Here is a 23,514-nt window from a genome sequence, read left to right as displayed (position 1 = left end):
GATGTGGGTTTAATCCCTTGCCTCGCTCAGTGGGTTAAGGATCTGGGGTTGCTGTGGCTGTGGTGTAGACAGGCAGCTGCACTTATGCCACTTGTGCAGCCCTAAAAATAGCCCTTAAAGAACTTGAGGATCACATTAAAGTAGCTTAGTTTTTTACTCCAAGATTCTGTTTCCTTACTTATAAAGTCAGAAAATTATCTCGTAGATGGCATGTGGATTAAATGATGAAGCTGTTAGTTATTTAAAACAATAGTTTCATTCCACCAGACTAGGTGGTTCACTGGTTTCTGACTATATGAAAACAGGAACAAACGCAAGGTCTAAGGCCTCAGACTGAATGGATGACAATCAAATGACCACTTCTTACTTACCTGACCTAATGCGGAGAAACTGGACGGGATGTGAAGACTCCCAGGGCAGAAGAAGAAACTGTAGAAATCCTCTGGACCATGGGATTTTCTTTTCCCTGAGGAAAATCTTTTGGTCTCTTGTCATAATTGCTGCTTGTTAAAACTGGTAAAAATACTCATTAAGGGCTATAATTTTCATGAACAAATTTAAACGTTTTCATGAACAAATGTGTACATGCAAACCTAACATTTTAGAATTAGAACCTCCTCTCTAGCATCATTAGCTCGATTTGAGGTATTTCCTGTCTAATGCAAATTCTACACACCAGGCGTAGGGGATGAAGGATGGATACTGACCTGGAATTTCTTCTGTTCCTTCTAGTGTATGTTCTTCTGCTAAGTGTGACTGGCCTTTCTCTAGGTGCCGTCAGTCACCGTAACCAGGCCCCAGGCCGTATCAACATCCAGCGTTCATGCTTTTTTGGTAGGGGGCGCCTAGATTGTGGGAAATGGGCTGTGACCTATCATTGACCCTGGAAGTAGACAGAAGATCTAATAGAATGTTTATCCCCACCTCTCCCTGAGAGGTTGTCTCTGATCTATAAGTGAGGAAATAGAAATTTTATTGGCGTAAATGCAATGTTATTTAATTGCTATGACCAGCGGCAGGGATTCAGTCTAGATCAGCATCTAATAACCTGTGTGAAGATATAAGAGACTCAGTTTAGTCCCCAGAGGGAAAAAAAATCATTCCCATTGAAGTCAGTCCTTAACCTTCCCTCTGCTTCCTTCCTACTTTACATTTCACCAGTCGAGTCCATATTTCACTTACTTCAGATACTGTCTCTTCCCACTGGAATGTGAGCTACAGAAAGGCAGGGATTTGTGACTCTTGTTCATTGCAGTATCCCCCATGCCTAGCACCTTAAGGTAACTTAGGATCTTTGAAAGAATAAATGAACATATGAGTTCAACTGCATTTCTAACAAAATCAAGGTCATCTGACACAAGTTCTCTTGCATTTCACTCTTACACAGAATGTCTGGCTCCTTAGCCGTCTTCACCCCCTCCCTTGCCAAGACTAACCAGTGACTTCAGGTCTGTTCTTGACTATCCTCTTGCCCTCTTGAAAACTGCTGCTTCGGGTCTCCCATTCACATGTTTAATGTTTCTCTTCTGATCCAATCTCTTCAGGCTAGAAACACAGTAAACACACTAAACACAGTGAACTGAAAATCTTTGCTCTGGTGCCTCCCTGAATCTGATATACCATATTCTCTTGCTCTTTCCTTTAATGATTTTCTTGTAAGTGCATCCATAGTCCATATTTCTGTTTTCTTACATCCAGCCATTCTACATTTGACAATTTAGTTTTTGTCTAGTAGTCCTATTTAATCCCTAATTCTCCTTGACATCTCTGTAGCATCTGTCAACTGTGTCCATATTTTTCTTGAAATTCTGAGATACTTATTTCATGTTTTTCTAATTGCTTGTTCTGTCCTCCATTGGCTCCTGTTTCCTAAATAGACCCCAGGTTTCTGATCCTTTCCCATACCTTCCATCATGTCTCCGGCTCTGACTCTTCAACTGAGATCCAGGCCTGAATACTCAGGATTCATTATCTGAGCCCATAACCTTGCAGATGAACTCTTAGGTTGTCTTACTTCCTTCTGCCAATGGGTTCCACCTTGGAGTTTACGGTTCCCCCGCCAAATGCCTTTCATCCACGTCCCTCTTTCACGTCTACCGTTGCCACAGCATAGCTCTTGTCCTTACACTTGGCCTGTTGAAGCTGCCTCCCTGGGGTTTTGCATATCTAGTAGCTCTCCTCCAATGTAAATCCTGCACAATAATACTGGATTCATTTTTATAAAGATATGCTAATTACATCACCCACTGGATCAGAATTGCAGTGATTCACTGTTGCTTATACAATAAAGTTTAAGCCAAGGATTCAAAATTTTCCACAACTGGATTCTAACCAACTTTCCCTCTATATTACTAATACTCTAAGCTGTCAACAAATTGAACTCCCCGCTTTGCCTCCTGAATATTTGGAGCTTTCTTATTGCTACAGAATTGCTCATTCTTCCTATTTTAAATCTCCTCTCATCACAAGTTTTTTCTTCTTTTTCTTTTTATTTATTTATTTTTTTCTGTCTTTTTGCCTTTTCTAGGGCTGCTACCCACGGCACATGGAGGTTCCCAGGGTAGGGGTCGAATCGGAGCTGTAGCCACCAGCCTACGCCAGAGCCACAGCAACGCGGGATCCAAGCCACGTCTGCAACCTACACCACAGCTCACAGCAATGCCGGATCGTTAACCCACTGAGCAAGGCCAGGGATTGAACCCGCAACCTCGGTTCCTAGTTGGATTCGTTAACCACTGTGCCACAACAGGAACTCCCTCTCATCACAAGTTTTTGCATTCTGTAAGACCCAGCTCAAATATCAAATAGACACATAACACAAAGTAGTAAGATTCATGCTGCTGGAGTACAATGTAAGAATCAAGTGTAAAAATCTGCTGCCAGATTATGTAAGTCTTTTAAGAGTGCAATTTTCATTTTTACATTTGATAAAATACTTCATACAGTACCTTGCACATAACAGGTTCTTGATATCCATTATATTCTATAAACAAGAGACTAATACAAAGGAAAGTATGTATAATTCAGTGGATATCCATTCAGTTTCTATAAGGTATCTCCTATCCCCTGAAAAGATTACAAGATTCTGGTTTCTTTTTTTATGACAAAGACTTGCTTTTTTAAAAAAATTCTGCCTGTCTGCTACCCCACAGATGGCCAGTAACATTGAGATTTATTCATCTTGCAGTTACTGCACATGTACTCTGTATCAGGCTATCAGGCATTTTGCTAGACGCTTTCAAAGATGGACGAAGACACACGTCTTTGTCCTAAGGAATTTAACTCTGACTTTAAACATAGAATAAATGAAGCTATGGATTGTAGATGGGCGGGGGGGGGGGGGGGGGGGTTGAAAATAGCATTTTGAGGAGTTCCTGTCATGGTGCAGTGGTTAACAAATCTGACTATGAACCATGAGGTTGCGGGTTCCATCCCTGGCCTTGCTCAGTGGGTTAACGATCCGGCATTGCCATGAGCTGTGGTGTAGGTTGCAGATGCAGCTTGGATCCCGTGTTGCTGTGGCTCTGGCGTAGGCTGGTGGCTACAGCTCCGATTCGACCCCTAGCCTGGGAACCTCCATATGCCGAGGGAGCGGCCCAAAGAAATAGCAAAAAGACAAAAAAAAAAAATAGCATTTTGACTTTTGTGTTCTCCTTGCTCAAATGAAATTTTTGCACTCCGTATGACTATTCAAATTGAACTTTAAAGGATATTTGCTTCCACAGGCAAGAACAGGACATCATGCTCAGTCATAATCTCAATATTGTGAGAGAAGTGTGCTGATCCTTTGCCACCACCCTCTCCAACAGCCATGGCAAATAATTCCACTTTCAGTTCTGCCTGCAAACCAGCTGCCACCTGTAAGACACAATGTAGCTTTAGCATCAGACATAGATGAGTTCAGATCTTGATTTTAACATGACTTTGGGCAAGTTACTTAAACTCTAATCTTATTTCCTCATCTGTAAATTTGTCACTAATGAATGATTGCTGTTCCTGCACTTAGAAGAATTACTTCATAGATTAGTTAGGCCGAATCCCATTGAGTAAGTGGGACCCAGAATAAACTGCTGAAGGAGAAAACCAGGTGCTGTTTAGGAAAAAGCATGAGGAAACTAGACTCCAGGGTGCTGGAGGTGGCACAGAGGGCAAACTTTTGTAATGTCTGTAACTGTGCTATTTCTTGATTATCAGCAAGTTTCTATTTGTTGCGCTGCAGATAAAGACATTTAATTTAAGGTGAATGTCTTAAATTTCATGTAGAAGACTGGGTGAATCCCACAACTCCCGTGTCCTGCCCCTTGGTTTATGGTATGCCTAACGTAGGACTCTAACGTAGCAACGCCAGTAGAGGGAGACAGAATTGGCTTAAATGCTAAACTGCTTCAGTCTGAAAGCTGCATAGAAGAGGTTTGTACCAACAAAAAAGAAACTTGATATATAATGAAGAAGAAACACAGCAAAAAATAGGCTTCTTGCCTTGTTCCACGAAAAGAACCCTAGCCAGGAAAGAAAGCACTGTTTATGTTTCTAAGCTGCCTCTCTAGGAGGTGCATTAAAAAACAGACTTGAGAATAGTTATCTGGAAAAAATAAATCAGAAACTACCACATGGAAAGCAATTAGATACGAATGGATGTTTTCTTCTTCAATAGAGTTTTATAAATAATGGAATTGAAAAATGTTCAGATTTTTCAACAATGTGCTCGTGAATGCCTGCATGCTGGAGGGTCTCCAGCAGCTCTGTTTCTGAGAACTGGGCCCTCAGCCCTCCAAGCCCAACAGTCAGCAGGGCTGGGGAATGACGACATCCTGCACGAGGGGAGCTGGAGGGCTGCCATCACACAGGTTTACCCAGGCTTGGAAAGGACATTCATTTAGTGCTGGCAATGAACCAAGCTGAACAGTGGTTAGATTTAGATATGGGGAAGTCCATAGGTTACATTTTGCCAGAGCCAAAACCTACCATCAAAAAGGAACAACAACAACAACAACAAAAGTAAAGAGTGAGCTTCAAAGAATACAAGCTGGGTTTTAGTGTGCATTCAAGTTGATCCAGCAGTTGTTTTCGCTTTTGGCATAATCCCTACTTGAAACGAAAAAGATTTGCTAACTTCCCAGAACAGTGGGAGAACTTGCTTTGACTGGGTCTTTGCTTTATGCTGTGAAGATTCCGAAATTTGACACAGTACAGTGATGAATTGTTTCAGAGAGGTACTGAATTTGTGGATCTAATCCCCAAGATGTATTTCTGTTTGGATTTGCAGGCTGAATACTACTGTTGTATAGATCATAAAATACTGGGAACTGGAAGAGGGCTCAGAAACATCCATCTAAGCTCCTTTTACAGATGAGGAAAGCAAGGTGCAGAGGATTAATTAACCAACAACAGCACCAAGCTGCTGGGTAGCAGAGTCATGACAAGAAGCCACCTATGCACTGTAGCTAGCCAACCCTTCTGTGTCAGCATGTAACAACTGTGGCTACTTTAAGATCTTGGAATTCGGGGAGCTGGTTATGGGAGGAGGATACCTTAGCTCAGCGCTCCCATGAGCCTGTACAGCCCCTGCCCGTGAGGAATGGTTCATGTATCCACCAGACCTCCTCACATCATCTGTCACTCAGTCACACATCTCTTAAATGCCCACCCTGTGCCCTGCTCTGTAAGCTCCTTATGTGTCTCACTCATTTTTAACATCCCTTGTACCCTGGCGCTATCAGTGCTACATGGGAGGAACTCAGAGTTTACTGAGTGAAATGAAAGGAGTGATAAAGCAGCAAGACCATATGCTGATCAAGAAATAAATGTTAAGATTTACAGGTGTGATTTAATTGTATTTTGAGAAAACCTTTTCTTTATACCATACTACACTTCTTAAGTAGTAATTTGAAGTAAGTGGCAATGTACACATATTCTACTAAACACCCTATTTGGGGACTATATCAAATAAAATCAGAGCAGATCGATATTTTAGAATTTGTATTTTCAGAGAATTTTGGAGACTTGAGACAGCTGGTGAATTTAAATATACTACTATTTCTTAAAATGTCATCAAATAATCTCTAGCAAATACTGAGAACAAACTTTACTTACATAAAATATGAAGAACAGGATATTTATTTTTCAAATGATTTTGCACCATGCAGAAGGATTTGTTATAGGCTATCTTCAGGTAATCAGTTTTCCAAGTGCATGTTAAATAATATTTAATTTTTTAAAAGGGATTTTCAGACAACTGTATAGAACTGCAGTATTGGAGGAATACAACTCCACAGCTGGAAGTTTAATTCTAGTTACACTGGATCTGCTCATGGTTGTTACATGAAGTAAGTGTTATCAAGCCAGATACTCTACAAACACCAGGACTCTTTTGCTTATGATACTAAAAAAATAAAAAAATAAATAAAAAAACAGAGGTTTACAGTGAATAGGTTTATGACTTAAAAGCTCACTTCACCAGAAACATGTACATATGTTTAAAGTGAACAGGTAGACTTATATATGGTTTAAAGTAAACAGGTAGAATGACTTAAAAGCTCACTTCACTGAAACATGTACCTATTTCTATGCACGCACACAGACACAACAGACAGCACATAGGACTTACAGGCCCAGGTGTATAAGTCACTTTCAGTCCTGTGTTGGGTGGGGGCTGTTTCACCCTAAACCTACCAGGAAAAAAAAAAGATGGGAATAAATTTATGCTACAATGAAAAACATGAACGCAAATGAACTGGGAAGCAATAAACTCAGGAAGGTGTTAATATTTGCTACACAAGAGCAGGGGGTCCAGACTATTAGAAAAATAACCTAATATCCACTTGGGAGAAGGATCTGGGACCTGTTTCATGACTGCCTTTTCAACAGTCTTCACTGGCGTCAAACAGACTCCAAACCTGAGTTTCAACCCTTTGTCATTGGATGCTGATGAGCAGCTCAGGCCTGGGCTGGGTGTTATGAATATTTGGCCGGTGTGTGCATTGCAGTGTAGCTGCCAGCGTGAACACAAATGCTGACTGCCAGATCATTAAGCTGAAGAATAAAGGCTCTTTTGGAAAGCAGTGGAGCGTGGGAGCCAATCTTGCTCTGTCGTGGTATGAGGTTTGCATGTTTGGGGAAAAGAGAGACAGAAAAGGCTCAGAAAATGTTGGAGAACTTGAAAAGCCCCTTGCTCACACATAGTGCCTATTGAGCTCTTCCCCTTCCTGTGGTTTGTGGGTTCTGCCTGAAGGTTAAAGACCTGGAGTAAATTAAAATGCCAAGGAAAACCTACCTCCATGTCGACCTCAATCCCACTCTCTCTACCATCGCCTTTGCCCTATTGTGGCTGAACTTAACAAGCTGAGGAGTGAAATCTCTAACACTAAAATTCTGTACTGGACACCTGAGTCTACAGAGATGAATTTCATTAGTTTGAAGTTGACTATTTCTCACCATCCACTTTGTTTTAAATAACCTAAAAAAAATAATGTCTAATCTAGTGGCCTGGGTCCCTCATCAGGTTGTTTCTAAGGAAGTGAACATGATTCCTGAAGTTGAGGAGAGGCCTCAACTAAAATGAGATGGTGATCTTTGCAACTGGATGCCCCTGTAGCTTTTCTCCATCTGATTTGCAATTCTGAGCCTAGAGTCACAAGTATTCTTGAAGACTTGCTACTTACACTGAGAATAAGTCTGCAATTGAAATAAGCATTTATTCCATTTTTAGGGAGGGAAAAACCCACATGGTCCTTAAGTTTAATTCAAAACAGTATAGAGGAGAATTTGTAATTGGGAGTTGTTTTGGTATAGGTTTATGGTATACTGACCTAATGGGAAAGGCTGCTCTCCCACAAAAAGCAGTGACCACAGCTGTGTTGATAACATAAGGTGCTCCGATCAACTGGTACTTGGGAGATCTGAGATCTAGTCTTGCAGGGGCCTACAAGACCTTTGATCAAGTTTGTCAAAATTTAAACTCAGTTTGTTCCCTTATAATAGTCTTTAAGGAACTATAAAATCTATTGGTTTTGATCTGAAAATGAAGGACTGAGTCTTTCTTGTCACTGAATGCCAAATACCATGTATTTGCAATTGGGAGTACACACTGTGAGTTAAGGTATTTGTTATAAATTCCATGTCATATGGTTCAGGGTTACTTTATTTTTGCCTCAATTATGCAGAATTAATGGAATTAAAATCACATTTAAATCACAAAGGTAAAATTGATGTTAGCTGGTATTATAGTTGGTGGTGGATTTGATAAAATAAACTTGCAATTTTGTGTATTAGTTATCGTAACCTTGTACAATTTCCTCTTCATTTTTTGCTAGTACAGATCAGGCAAAATTGAGTTCCTCTTACTGAAGTGTGAATAATAATTAATGAAAAGACAAGGAAGTACCCACTATATAGTTTAGACTTGGTAAATACTGATTTGTTAAAGAACAACTGAATTAGGGAGAGCGTGAACAAATGGTTTCAAGAGTCAAAAGTTCAGGCGTAATTACAGTTCAGTTCAGTAAACCTTCACTGGTATAGGCAGCCAAAGAAAAGTCACAGGAGGAGAAGGTGATCTAAGACATTTGGAGATTTGGCCTCACCTGCAGAAGTCAACTCCAACATTCTTGAGTTTTACAGTGGTTGCATAGGTGTGTCCTTCTTTGAGCACTCCAAACTTCACTGAGGGTGGGAGAAGGTGGAATCCAAAAGGGGATGAACTTATATTATTAATGGCAGCAGATGCAACAGAGGATGTTCTCACTCTTCCTCCAACAAAATCTTGCACCTGGCATTGAAGAAAAAGCAATAAAATATAAAGAAATGGTTCTATTTTGCATTCTCAAGATAAGAAAAAGGCTATGCCCACCCCCACTCCCAGCCTGGGCCATGAAACAAACTATGCAGGAAGCTTACCTCATCCTCCAGCCAGCCTACAGTCACTACGCAAGGTAGGGCCTTGCAGCGAACTGGGCTGAGGCCAGCCTTCCCTACCAGTGTATCCACAGTAGGAGGCTCTGCCACAACAGAAAGGCTCATGTAGCCCACCTAAAGGCACCCTTGAGTACATAGCTCTGGTGACCAAAGGGGAGCATGCTGCTGGGTCCATGGGACATCTCCTACATAAGGCTGTTTCAAGACCAGGCAATGTAACCAACGTGTCTAACATACAGAAATAAATACAGAGGTTGGGCAAAATGAGGAGACAGAGGAATACATTCCAAATAATGGGACCACACATAACCTCAGAAAAAGGACTAAAAAAAGAAGAGTAAGCAATCCAGCCAATAAAGAGCTCAAGATAATGATTTAAAAGATGCTCAGTGAACTTGCAAGAGGAGCATGAATGAATATGGTCAAAATTTTAACAAAGAGAAAAAGAAAAACCAGAGCTGAAGAACACATAACTGAAATAAAAAATGCACTATAAGGAATCAACAGTAAAATTACATCATGCAGAGGAATGGGTCAGCAATCTGGAAGTCAGTAGTAAAAATCACCTAAGCAAACAGAAAGAAGAAAAAAGAATTTAAAAAAATAAGGAGAGTTTAAGAGATCTCTAGGACAAAAACAAACTAACATTCACATTATAAGGTTCCTAGATGGAGAAAAGAGAATGGGGCAGAGACCTTAATTGAAAACTTCTCTAACCTGGAAAATGAAACACATTCAGGTCCAGGAAGTACACAGAATCCCAAACAGGATTAACCTAAAGAAGTCCATATCATGACATTAAATTAATCAAAATGGAAAAAATAAAGAGAATCTTAAAACAGGAGGAGAAGAGCAACTAGTTATGTACAAAGAACTCCCGTAAGACCATCAGCTGACTTTTCAGCAGAAATTGTTTAGGCCAGAAGGGAGTGGCATGATACACTCAAAGTGATGAAAGGGGAAAAATTACAACCAAGAACACTCTACCTGGAAAGTCTATCATTCAGATTTGAAGGAGAGATAAAGAGTTTTACAAACAAGCAAAAGCTAAGAGAGTTCAGTGCCACTAAACTGGCTTTAAGAGAAATGTCAAAGGGATTTCTCAGAGCAGAAAAGGCCAGCTAGAACTATAAAAATTATTAAATGAAAAAACCTCAGGGGTAAAGGCAAATATATAGTAAAAGTAGTTATCAAACACTTATAAAACTAATAGGAAGGTTAAAAGACAAAAGTAGGAAAACTAATAGGAAGGTTAAAAAACAAAAGTAGATAGATCCACAATAAGTAAAAGGTACACAAAACAAAAAGATATAAAATACAAAAAAACATGGAATGTTTATAAGGGAATGAAGAGTTGTTACAATGTGTTCAAACTTAGGAAATTATCAACTTCAAATTCTCATATATAGGGAGTTCCCATTATGGCCCAGTGGGTTATGAACCCAATTGGTATCCACGAGGATGTGGGTACAATCCTCAGCCTTGCTCAGTGGGTTAAGGATCTGGTGTTGCCATGAGCTGTGGTGTAGGTTGCAGACATGGCTCAGATCTGGGATTGCTGAGCCTGTGGTGTAGGCTGGCAGCTTCAGCTCCAATTTGACCCTTAGCCTGGGAACTTCCATATGCCACAGGTGCAGCCCTAAAAAAATCTAAATCTATATTTATATCTATGGTTATATGTTGTTATATATAAACTTCATAGTAACCAGAAACCTATAATGTGCACACAAAAAAATAAAAAGACATCCAAACGTAACACTAAAGGTAGTCAACAAACCACGAGTATTGGACTCAATCTTCTAATCAAAAAACAAAATGGAGAGTTCCCATCTTGGCTCAGCAGTAACAAATCTGACTAGTATCTATGAGGATGAGGGTTTGATCCCTGGCATTATTCAGTGGGTTAAGGCTCTGGCATTGTCATGAGCTGTGGTGTAGGTCACAGACATGGCTCAGATCTGAGTATTGCTGTGGCTGTGATGTAGGCCAGCAGCTATAGCTCTGATTTGACCCTAGCCTGGGAACTTCCATATGCCCTGGGTGCAGCCCTAAAAAGGCAAAAGGAGAGAAAGACTGTCTTGGATAAAAATCAAGATCTATGTATATGCTGTCAACAACAGATTCATTCCAGATTTAAAGACACAGAGTGAAAGTAAAAGGAAGGAAAAAGATAGTCAATGCCCAATGAAAATGACAAGAGAAGAGACAAAGAAGGACATTTTATAATGATAAAAGGATCAGTCAGACGAGAAGATACAATGATTCTACATATATATGAACACAACATAGGAGCACCTAACTGTACAAACCAAATATTAACAGACATAAAGGGTGAAATTCACAGTAACATAATAATAAAGATAGCTGTAACACCCCACTTACATCAATGAATTATCCAAAGAGAAAATCAATAAAGGAACACTGGCCCTGAATGACATGTCAGGCTCAATGGACTTAATAGATACATGCAGAACATTTCATCCCAAAAGAACAGAATACACATTCTTTTCAAGTGTACATGGAACATTCTCCAGGATAGATCAAATGCTAAGCCACAAAACAAGTCTCAAAAACTTGAGTAGACTGAAATCATATCAAGCATCTTTTCCAACCATAACCCTTTGAGACAAGAAATCAACTACAAAGAAAAAACTGCAAAAAACACAGAGGCTAGACAACATACTCCTAACCAATCAATGGATTACTGAAGAAGTAAAAAAGGAAATTAAAAATACCTACAGACAGGTTAAGAATGAAAACGCAAAAATCCAAAACCTTTGTCACACAGCAAAAACCATTCTAAGAGAGAAGTTTAATAGCAATACAAGCCTAACTCAGGAAATAAAAAAATCTCAAATAAACAAGGCTATTATACCTAAAAAACTAGAAAAAGAACAAACAAAACACAAAATTAGAGGGAAAGAAAAATAATAAAAATGAGCATGGAAATAAAATAGATAACAAAAGAACAAGAGAAAGACCAATGAAACTAAAAGCTACTTCTTTGCAAGATAAACAAAATTAGTAAGCCTTTTTTATCCAGACTCCTCAAGAAAAAGAGAGGGAGCACAAATAAAATCAGAAATGAAAGAGAAGTTACAACCAACATCACAGAAATACAAAAGATCATGAGAGATTACTATAAATTATTATATGCCAATATAATGGATAACCTAGAAGAAATAGATAAGTTTCTAGAAACATATAATCTCCTAAGACTGAATCAAGAAGAAATAAAAGTAAGAGCAGACTGATTTCCAGTAGCAAAATCAATAATTTAAAAAAAAATCCCAACAAACAAATTTCAAGGACCAGATGGCTTTGAAGGTGAATTCTACCAAATGTTTAAAGAATAGTTAAGATCTATTCTTCTTAAACTATTCCAAAAGATTGTAGTTCCCATTGTGGCATAGCGAGTTAAGAACCTGACTAGTATCCATAAGGATGTGGATTCAATCCCTGGTCTCGTTCAGTGGGTTAAGGATCCAGAAGTGCTGCAAGCTGCGGTATAGGTCACAAATAAAGCTTGGATCTGGTGTTGCTGTTTGACCCATAGCCTGGAAATTTCCATGTGCCAAAGGTGCAGCCCTAAAAAGAAAAAAAGAATCTATTCCAAAAAACTGAAGAGGAAGGAGAGCTTCTGAAGTCATTTATGAGGCTGGCATCAAACTGATACCAAAACCAGACAAAGATAACCACAAAAAAGAAAATTATATATGTCAGTATCACTTTAGATATAAAAATCTTTAACAAAGTATTAGGAAACCAAATTCAAAAAAGCATTAAAAGAATCATATATCATGATCAAGTTATGTATCAAACTATATGGTCATCTCAAAAGATATAGAAAAAGCTTTTAACAAAATTCAACAACCACTTATAAAAATTTTCAACCAAGTGGGTATAGAGGGAAAATACCTCAACATAACAAAGGCCATCTATAACAAGCCCACAGCTAACACCATACTCAATGGTAAAAAGCTGAAAGCATCCCTCTAAGATCAGTAGCAAAACAACATGCCTACTGCTGCCACTTTCATGTAATATCAGAAGTTTTAGCCACAGCTATCAGACAAGAAACAAAATGTAATATCAGAAGTTTTAGCCACAGCTATCAGACAAGAAACAAAATAAAAGGACTCCAAATTGGAATGGACACAATAAAACTCTCATTATTTGCAGATGAAATACTATACATAAGGAATCCTAAAGATGTTACCAAAAAACCAGTAGAACTTTGCAATGAGCCATATTTTAAGGATATGGATTACACAAGTATATGCATTTATCAAAACTCAGCAAATACACACTTGAGATTAGTGAATTTTATTGCATATAAATTTTATATTAAAGGAAAATATAAACAAATATTGAACTCTAGGTAATGATGTGCATGTTTGTTTATTTATGGGCAAATGTAGTTATATCTGCAATTTACTTTTAAGCACACCAAAAACAAGGTGAATTAATGAACAGATATGTGGTAAAACAAATATAATATTATGGACAGAATCTACAAAACACATGCATAAACACAATTAGAACTGATGACTTAATTCAGTAAAGTTGAGGATACAAAATATACAGATATATCTATCGCATTTTTATACACTAATAATGAACTATCAGAAAAGGAAATTAGGAAAACAATCCCATTTACAATTACATTGAAAGAACAAAATACCTAGGAATAAGTCTAAACAAAGAGGTAAAAGATTTGTACTCTGAAAACTACAGGACACTGATGAAAGAAATTGAAGACAACACCACAAACAAATGGAAAGATATACGAGATTTATGGATTGAAAGAATGCTGTTAAAATGACAGTACTGTCCAAGGTAACCTACAGATTCAATGCAATCCCCACCAAAATACCAAGAACATCTTTCACAGAACTATATGAAATAATTCTAAAATTTCTATGGGGTACCACAGACCCTTAATAGCCAACACAATCTTGAGAAAGAACAACACTGGAGGTTTCGTGTGCTCTAATTTCAAACTATACTACAAAGCTGGGGTAATCAAAACACCATGGTACTGGCACAAAAAGAGACACTTACATCAATGGGACAGAATAGAGAGCCCAAAAATTAACCCAGGCTTTACCGGTTAATCAATTGATGACAAAGCAGTCACGAATATACAATGGGAAAAAGATAGCCTCTTCAATAAATGATGCTGAGAAAACTGGATAGCACCATGCAAAGTAATCAAACTGGACTACTTTCTCACACCGTATACAAAAGTATTCAAAATATATTAAATATTTAAATGTAAGACCTGAAGCCATAAAACTCCTGGAAAAAAACATAAGCAGTACGTTCTTGACATCAATCTTAGTACCTTTGTTTCCTCAAACAAGGGAAACAAAAGCAAAAATGAACAAATGAGACTACAACAAACTAAAAAATTTTGCACAGTGAAGGAATCTATCAATAAAATGAAAAGACATCCTACTGAATGGCAAAATATATTTATAAACAAGATATCTGATAAGGGGTTAATATCCAAAATATACAAAAATATCAAACAACTCAACATCAAAAAACCAAATGACTAAAAAAACGGGCAGAGGACATGAATAGACCATTTTCAGAGAAGACATACAGATGGTCAATACACACATGAAAAGATGCTCAACATCACCAATGATCAGGTCAATGCCTATCAAAACGACTATGAGATACCACATCGCATCATCAGAATGGCTATCCCTCAAAAAGACAATAACAAGTGTTGGCGAGGATGTGGAGAAAAAGGAACCCTTGTGCACTATTGATGGGACTGTAAATTGATGCAGCCATTACTGAAAACAGTATGGAGATTCATCAAAAAATTAATAGAAACTGCCATACAATCCAGCAATTTCACTTCTGGGCATTTACTGAAAGAAAACAAAAATAATAATTAAAAAATATACATATCTACACCAATGTTCATTGCAGCATTATTTAAAATAACCAAGATATGGAAGCAACATATATGTCCTTTGATAGATGAATGAAGATGTGATATATATAAATATAGATAATATATATAAAAAAGGAAATTTTGTCATTCATGATAACATGTATGGACTTAGAAGGAATTATGCTAAGTGAAATATTTCAAAGAAAAAGAAAATATTGTATCATGTCGCTTATATGTGAAGTCTAGAAAACAAAATAATCAAAACAAAATGAAAACAGACTCATAGATACAGAGAACAAACAGGTGGTTGTCAGAAGGGAGGAGATGGGGGGTACAAAATAGGTAAGGGGATTAAGAGGTACCAACATCCAATTATAAATAAGGCATACAGATGTAGTATAAGGAATATGGCAAATAATGTTATAATAACTGTATAGGACAGGTGGTTACTAGATGTATGGTGGTGACTGATCATTTCATAATGTATGCAAATGTCAAATCACTATGCAGTATACCTGAAAATAATATAATATTGTTATGTCAACTATATTTCAATTTAAAAAAGAAAAAAGCCTGTCACCAGAGGGAAACAACTGCTTGGCTGGAGAAGGAAATGATCATTCATGGTCTATCGAATCCTTACCACAGCACTGTAAGGAGGTATTTTAGGCTCTGTTTTAAGGATAAAGAAGCTAAAGTTCAATGACTGGAAAGACATATAACCTACTCATCAGTGGCAGGGTAAAGTCTCAAACTCAAGTTTGCCTCATTCTGAAGTTTATGCTCTTTCTTCTGTGCCAATGATTATCAAACTTGAACCCCATCAGAATCACCTGAGGACTGGTTAAGCCATCAATTGCTGTCCCCACTCCCAGAGTTTCTCCATCAGCAAATCTGGGATGGGGTGGGGTAGACGGTAGTTAGGGGGGAGGGGAAGGGTCTACACAGATCAAGAAAACCTGCTCTGAAGGGGAGCACAGTCTCCAGAGGACGCTTTAAGACACTGGTTTCTGAATCCACCCCGTGTTTCTCCATCAGGACATCTGGGATGCGGCCCATGAATCTGCATTTATAACAAGGTCCCAGGTACTGCCAATGCTGCCAGTCAGGTAATCGCACATGGAGGACTACTGCCTTAGGTTGTTATTTTCCAGGTTGGCAGCACTGACCTCACCTGGGAGCTTGTTAAAAACTGCAGAATCTCAGGCCCCACAATGGACCCAGTGAGTCAGAATCTGTATTTTAACCAGATGCCCAAACAACACATGTGCACGTTAAAATTTGAGAAGCACTATCACATCACTTATATACACTGCAATAAATTGTCCAGTGGCAATGAATACTGTGTGCCATGAAATTTCTAAAGGATATCTATCGAGACTTGATTGGTAGGCTCAAGAATGGCTTCCCAACAGAGCTGAGATGGAATGTTAATCTTAGCAGCTCTGAGGAAGGAGCCTGGTATTTTTTAAAGAACTAAGAGAAGCCTACAGTGGGTGAAGTGTAGTGAGTTTGGGACAAAATGAGGGTAAAGTAGCAAATGCAGCCATGCCTTGTAGTCATGCTAAGTCATCTGGATTTTATCCTGAGTCTTGGGAAGGGCATCCAAAGATCCCCTGAGCCAGTAGTGTGCTGGTAAACTGGCTCACTGAAAAGAACCTTCGTCAGTAGCATTTGCCAATATCTATGGCATGGCTGACTGCCAGCTAGTGAAGGGTCAACAGCTGGCTCATAAAATTCTTCTCTTCAGCCTGTATGAGCTGGTTCCAGGAAAGCACTGCCTTAGTTTATCCCTGTGTGATCTGAAAGTCTTCACGTTGAGATGGTTTATATAGCAAATAGCCGTACACTGTGGCTGGAAATCCATCTCTTTAATCAGCCAGAAATACATGAAACACTACCTGGGTCTGGGAAATTTCTTCCCATATCTGTTTTACCTTTGCGAGAGGTTGAGACTTGGGCTTGGCGCTCTGCAAATAGTGAGGCAGCTTCACTTTCTCTTTCCTTGCTTGTCCTGCCACATCCTGCAGCAATGACTGGGTTGGAATTTTCACGGGCACACACGATTCTGGTTCTATCAGAGAGAACATTGAAATTATACCATGTAGACATTGTTTCCAAGGGCACTCAAGGTCAAACTAAAGCACAGAACACAAAACCAACTTGGGAGACTCTTCTTTCCTTCTTAAAGAGCTTGTTGACAGGAACAAAGGCTTTTTCTTAACTCTAGTGTTCTGGCTTTACATTTTGCAAAGAGATTTTACCTGAGATGAGTCCTCACAACAATCCTATGAGATGCCCAGGGCAGATGCTACTGGCATCACCTTTTTTACATAAATGAAGGAAATCAGATTCTAAGAAGTCGAGTGACTTGCCCGTGGATCAATGAGGTATATATAGTTCATGAAATTGTTGACTCTCAAAGGTTTCTTTTTAAAACTAACATGGAAAAAAAGAATCTTCAGCATTTCTTTGTTTCAACGAGTAAATTTGTAGTTCAAAAAAGTGGTGTAGCAATTATAGATAAATTAAACCAGGGAATTAAATCCTCTGATCACTAAATTTGGTGACAGAGTGAGTGAAAGTCAATAATCGGCACAGCTGCTGCTGTATGTAGTCTCTGAATATCCAGGAGGTCTAACTAAGAATTGTGCCTTAGGTCAGCGTATTTAAACATCTTTTCTTGAATCAGATCATCCAGAGAGGAAAGGAAAGGGAACCAATATTTGACTGTCACTGTCTGCAGGCAAGTACCACTCGTATGTTTTCACACAGAGTATCTCAGCTCGTTCTCATAAAGTCCTCTGAGCTGAGGGTTACAGTAACTGTAATCTTTCATGCTCAGCACTCTCCCCACCCCCCAACCCAATCCTTCCATGCATACTTCTCGTGCCACAGCATCCCTGGCCCCAGCCATCAGGATGGCACATGAGCCATCCAAAGCCAAGGATATTCACTGGGATATTTCCACTGTAGCTGACAGGGCTGATCCCATCTCGCCCATTGGGTTACATATCTGAAAGAAACAGAATCCTGGACCTCTCTGGTCACATCCCTGCCACATGGACAGAGCCTGTCCTTTGCAGGAGAGGGTCAAACAAACAGGGACAAGCAGGGATGTGACAACATGGAGGGAGGGAGGATGCCCAGGGAGACAATCAGATGCAAATGGTCTCCTAAAAAGCCTCGGTGTCTGCATCCAGCCATCCCTGGGCTGGCACCATAGCCACATCTTTACGTGGTTTGCTTTGAACACCAATAAATACCACCCACTCCCTGGCATTTTTGTTGTTGTTCAATGAATTTGAGTTTCAGTTCTCAAACTGAGGAGTCCTAACTAATGTAATATTAGTTCTTTTTTACACATGGGGGAAACCGAAATTTGTTCGAGAAATTGAAAAGTGGCAGGGCTGGAATGTGTGCCCAGGTGTGTCAGATTCCACAAAGGGCACACTCCTGATAGTGTGAGATAACAGGAAATGCACATTGGTCTCTGCCCCTGGTTCCCAGCACAGAGCTCTTAAATCCCTCATAATTTCCTAAGTGATAAGAGTGCTAGGAGCATCTTTTGTTTTACTATTTGGTCTGTGACCCTGATTCCTGACAGAGGGCTCCTAAATCCTTTGGGATTTCCTGGGTAATAGAAGTGTCTTTTGACCTGAATGAGGCAATTCTTGGTGGGCTCCTGGATAGCATCAGGATGGAGGCTGGTCACCAGAAAGACCAAGCCATGACTAGAAGCTTGGGACTTTCAGCTTCACCCCCTATCCTCTGGGAAGGAGAGAGGACATGGAGAGGAAGTTAATCATGCTTGCATGAGGAAGCCTCCTCAAAACTCCTTCAGTACAGGGTTCGGGGCGCTTCCAAGTTGGTAAGCACATCCACATGCGGGAGGTTGGTGTACCCCAATGCCACAGGGTCAGAAGCTACTGTGCTGAGCACTTCCAGACCTTGCCCCATATACCTCTTCCTCTTCCTGCTCAACTATGCCATTTATCATGTCCCTTCTTCTATAATAACATATGAGTTCTGTGAAGTGTTCTAGCAAATTATTGAACCATAGGAGAAGGTCATGGAAACCCCAATTATAGCTGACTGCTCAGAAACACAAGGGACAATCCAGGCCTACAACTGGCATCTGAAGTGAGAGGGACAGCCTTGTCTGTGCTAACCCTGGTTTGTAGCAGAACTGAACTGAATTGTAGGACACCCAGCTGGTGTTGCAGAATAGCTTGGCGTGAGAAAAACCCATGCACTTCTGGTCACAGAAGTGTTCTTTCTGTTTGAGTCGTGAGTTTTTTCTAGACAACTACTCAGTGCGTCCTAAATTCATCTGTACATCATAATCCCCTGGAAAAATAGAGACTCCCTAGCCATGTGCCAGACAAGCCATATTTCAGACCAGAACAGAGTCTGAATCTCTGAGGATGAAGCTCAGAGAGAACGTTTTAGTTCATTTATTCCCTGCAGTCACTACTGCCTACGCAGGCAACCATACTAATAGCTTGATGTATCTTTCTGCTTATATTCTTACCATATGTGTATTACTATTTTATATGAATACATTTTACCAAATAATCACTCAGACTATTATTAATAATAAATACTGATATGGCATTTATCATGTGCCAGGCACTGGTGCAAAGATTTTACATATACTAATTTAATTCTCACAACCCTAGGATGTATATACCTATTATATTCTCTTTACAAAAGAGGAGAAGGAAGAGAAAGAAAGGTTAAGCAGTATATCCAATGTAACAGCTATTATATAAGGAGTCAGGTGGAGCCTGTATAAATCATTCTATAAGTCATATTATATATATATATGTGTGTATATGTATATATATGTCATTATATAATTATATATTATGTGTCATTATATGTTATTACTACAAGTCATAAGCCACTATATAAGGAGTCAGGTAGAGCCTTATCTCTGCTCTGATAAATATGCCTCCCATAATAGACAGATTACCATCCACTGAATTTACCCAGGGCTGCCCCAGGGATTAGGGGATGGAGGCAGCTGGCTACAGCTGATACAAAGGTATTTTAATATTTAAACAACTGGGATGGTCCAACTAGTGATATCATCTGAAATTGGACTGGGACCTGACCCAACTGAAGAACCAGTAATGGTTCCCTGTTTCTATGCTGAAACCAACTGTAGTATTCATGCACAATCATGTTTTTTTTTGTTTTTGTTTTAACTTCCTCTCAGAGCACAGCTTTATTTCCTTTGTCTCTGAGCATGGCACAGCTGTGGGTAGAGTGTACTTCTCTGCACCGCTGACTCTGAGCTTGGCCATAGGACTTGATTTGACCCAGAAATGTATGTATACGTGCCCCCCTCCCCCCCCCGCCAAGTTCAGAGCAGAGGCTAAGGGCAGCAGCCTGCAATCCATCTCTCCTGAGCCACCTCACTGGACCCTCAGCCCTTCAGCATGAGGACAGCCAGCCATGGAGGACAGTGCTCCTTCAGGGAGAGAGCAGAATAACCCGAGCTCTCCCTACGGCCGGTAGTCAGCTGGGAAAAGCTTAACAACTGCCTCCCTGGAGAAAGGCTGGCACACTTTGCACATCTGTGGCACTGAGCATGGGGTTGGGAAGAAGCAGCACCATCAGATCTCAGGGGCCCTGGTGCCATCCCCAGTTCATGCTGCCTGCAGTACGGAGCCATGGCTGCATAGTCAGCCAGTGCACAGCCCCCAGCACTGGTTATTCAAGCGACTATAGGATCTATGATGTGTTATCACAGCGAACACCAAGTTCATTTTTATTTCACAAAATCCAAATCTCCTCTAGCTGACTCTACTGTGTTTTCCAAACATTATCTGGTACTATTACCAAATCAGAATACTCTGATCTATACATTGGTTTCCAGTTCATTTCATTTCTTTTTTTTTTTTTGTCTTTTTGCAATTTCTTGGGCTGCTCTCGCGGCATATGGAGGTTCCAAGGCTAGGGGTATAATTGGAGCTGTAGCCTCCGGCCTACACCACAGCCACAGCAACGCGGGATCCAAGCCACTTCTGCAACCTACACCACAGCTCACGGCAATGCCAGATCCTTAACCCACTGAGGGAGGCCAGGGATCGAACCCACAACCTCATGGTTCCTAGTTGGATTCGTTAACCACTGCGCCATGACAGGAACTCCTCCAGTTCATTTCTACTCAGGCTTTTGAACACTTTCTTTTTTGTTTTCCTTCCCTACCTGTGGAGGGCACTGTAATAAAACAGCAAATACAGAGTCGAAAAGCTCATGATCTGGCCCTGGTGCAATCCAAAATTTGCTGTGTGATTTCAGATGTTGCTTGACTTTTTCTAGGTGTCAGTTTCCTCAAGTGAAATGAGAGTTGTCTCGGGTGATCCGGTCTTAAATCTTAAAATCTATGCAGTTCGATTTATTCTTTAAGACCATCTCTCCCATTAAAGCTTTCCCCACTGCTGTCTTCATCTCTTCCTACTCTTGGCTTTGTTCGACTTTATTGTTTTGATCAAAATTTAATTTTCCACTTAGAGTGGAATTACAATACTGTCTATTGTCTTAGGTATCTCAGTGTGTACGTGTTCCCTTTATTTCAAAACAATTTTTTTCCTCCTTCAAACACTCCCATTCCTTTGAAGCTCCTGCCATGAGACTGTTTTGCCTACGACGTCTCCAGTAGCTGCTATTTACTGACCTCAATCATTCCCTCGATTCACTGCAGATCCTGACACTTGGGATGGTCTTCCACTTCATCTCTGCGGGTGACATCCCCTAGATGACCCACCCAACACCCTGTCCTCTCTGATTCTCCCTCACCCTGTTTCGTCATCTTTTCTTCTTCTCTGTCTCGGAAACTACCATGGTCACACCTTGGCCCTTGCCAACACCAATAATTCTACCACTGTCCACGTCCCTGTTTCGAGCTGCCTTCTCTAGATCACTGCCTCTTTTTCTTTTAGCTTATTGCTCTATCATATCTGTCAAGCAATTATTTGACCGCCTTAAGACCTCTAAATCAACGGACACTTGCCACCTTAAACAATCAGTCACCCCTTCTTGTTTTGCTTTCCTGTTTCTCTGGAATGGATTTTATGTTCTATCATTAGAGTCATTCCTTTGCCATCAGACTCGCTCATCTTCCCAATATCAAACGTATCAACCCACTAGCCCATATAGAAAGTAGTATTCTTTCTACTCTCTCCTGTCATTGTGGAAGATGTGACCATATGCACACCCAAGGTCAACTCTGCCACTCAGGCTTTGCCCCAAATGTCATGTTCTCTCACCTTCTTTAACACCTTGCTGTCCTTCAATTAGGCCCTTTTCTCTTGTACCCTAAGTTCTCGTTTGCTACAGAATCATCATTGTTTGCAAACCAACATGCTCTATTTCTCATTTTAAAAAAAAACCTCTCCTTGGTCACACATCTCCTTCCAGCTGCAATGCCACTTCCTTATTCTTTTTAGCAAAACTCTTGGATACAGCTCTGTATTCCTGCTGCTGCTGTTGATTCCTCTTCAGCCATTCTGTACATAATCCACTTGAGTTGGCTTGGGTCTCCTCTGTGCCCTGAAACTGCTCTTGTCTAGGTCGCTAGTGGCTGTCCTCTGACCTAATCCCCTTGGCATTCTTTATCTCACTCAATCTTTCAAGGAACATTTGATACACTTGAAACACTCAGTGATTTTCATGCTCTTGTGTTTCTCCTATCTTGTTGGCTTTTTCTTCTTAGTTGCCTTTACGGGCTCCTCCTCTGCCTGATTTTGACATTCCACAATTTGCCATAGGGCAGTGGTTCTCAAAACTTGATCCTGTATCAGCAACATCAGCACCACCTGGACACTTGTGACAGCTACCAATTCTCAGCCTCACATTACTTAACTTAGGAGTCACCCTTGATTTCTCTTATTTATTTCTCACCCCTACATCTAATTGACCAGCAAACTCTGTAGGCTCTACCTTCAGGATATATTTCCAATTAATTTGCTTCTCACCCTCTCCACCTTGAGCCTCTCTGTCCAGGTCTCTGTGCACGCTCATGTGCATCTTCTGTTGCTTCCTCCCTGTTTCCACTTTCCCCACTCCTCCCTTCCCTTGCCACAAGCTACTGTCCACACAGCTACAAGTATACATTAGTCATGTCATTACCCTGCTCTAAACCTTCCAGTGGTGTTTGAACACAACTCCACTTAGAATAAAACTCCAAGCTCCCTATGCAGTGTCACTGGATCTCATTTCTGCCCCTCTCTGACCTCAATTTCTTCTACCTGCTCCGATGCCCATTTTCTTCCAGCTCCATGCCTTACATTCATTTTTTTTTCTTCCCTTAGGTCCTTCATATTTGCTGTTCCCACCACCTGGAATATTCCTTTCCCCCAGTCTTTGCATGACGTCCTCCTTGTCTCAGTTCAAATGTCCCATCAAAGAGGGACCTTCTAAACCCCCTAAGGAAGGCTGTCCTTCTTCCCGAGACACTCTCCATATATTATACTGTTACATTATGTGACACCACTTATTATAATCTCAACTTATCTCATTTATTTGTTTACTTATTTATTGTCTGGTTCTATCTACAGTATGTTCTGCTCCATATGGCTTTGCAGGGCTTCTTAACGGCTGTATTTTCAAGCCTAGAAGAATGTCTGGCATACAGCAGGCACTGAGGAAATCACCTTCTAAATGAATAAATTTTA

The 23,514-nt window shown here is 40.1% G+C and overlaps 1 protein-coding gene across 1 annotated transcript in view; it reads right to left on the bottom strand.

Annotated features, from left to right (window-relative positions):
• SPAG17 (sperm associated antigen 17) overlaps positions 1-23,514 on the bottom strand; it is a 249,707-nt gene that overhangs the window by 18,691 nt on the left and 207,502 nt on the right. Inside the window, exons 44-48 of the mRNA XM_047784894.1 lie at positions 16,765-16,901; positions 8,583-8,767; positions 6,608-6,668; positions 3,714-3,858; positions 372-516 (exon numbers count right to left, since the gene is read on the bottom strand). Of these exons, the coding sequence (XP_047640850.1) occupies positions 377-516; positions 3,714-3,858; positions 6,608-6,668; positions 8,583-8,767; positions 16,765-16,901 (668 nt within the window). The 3' untranslated portion in view covers positions 372-376. The remainder of the gene's footprint in view (positions 1-371; positions 517-3,713; positions 3,859-6,607; positions 6,669-8,582; positions 8,768-16,764; positions 16,902-23,514) is intronic.

This window comes from Phacochoerus africanus, chromosome 6 (assembly GCF_016906955.1).
Source record: "Phacochoerus africanus isolate WHEZ1 chromosome 6, ROS_Pafr_v1, whole genome shotgun sequence".
Classification (NCBI taxonomy): Eukaryota; Metazoa; Chordata; class Mammalia; order Artiodactyla; family Suidae; genus Phacochoerus; species Phacochoerus africanus.
This window is presented reverse-complemented; position numbering and strand designations above follow the sequence as displayed.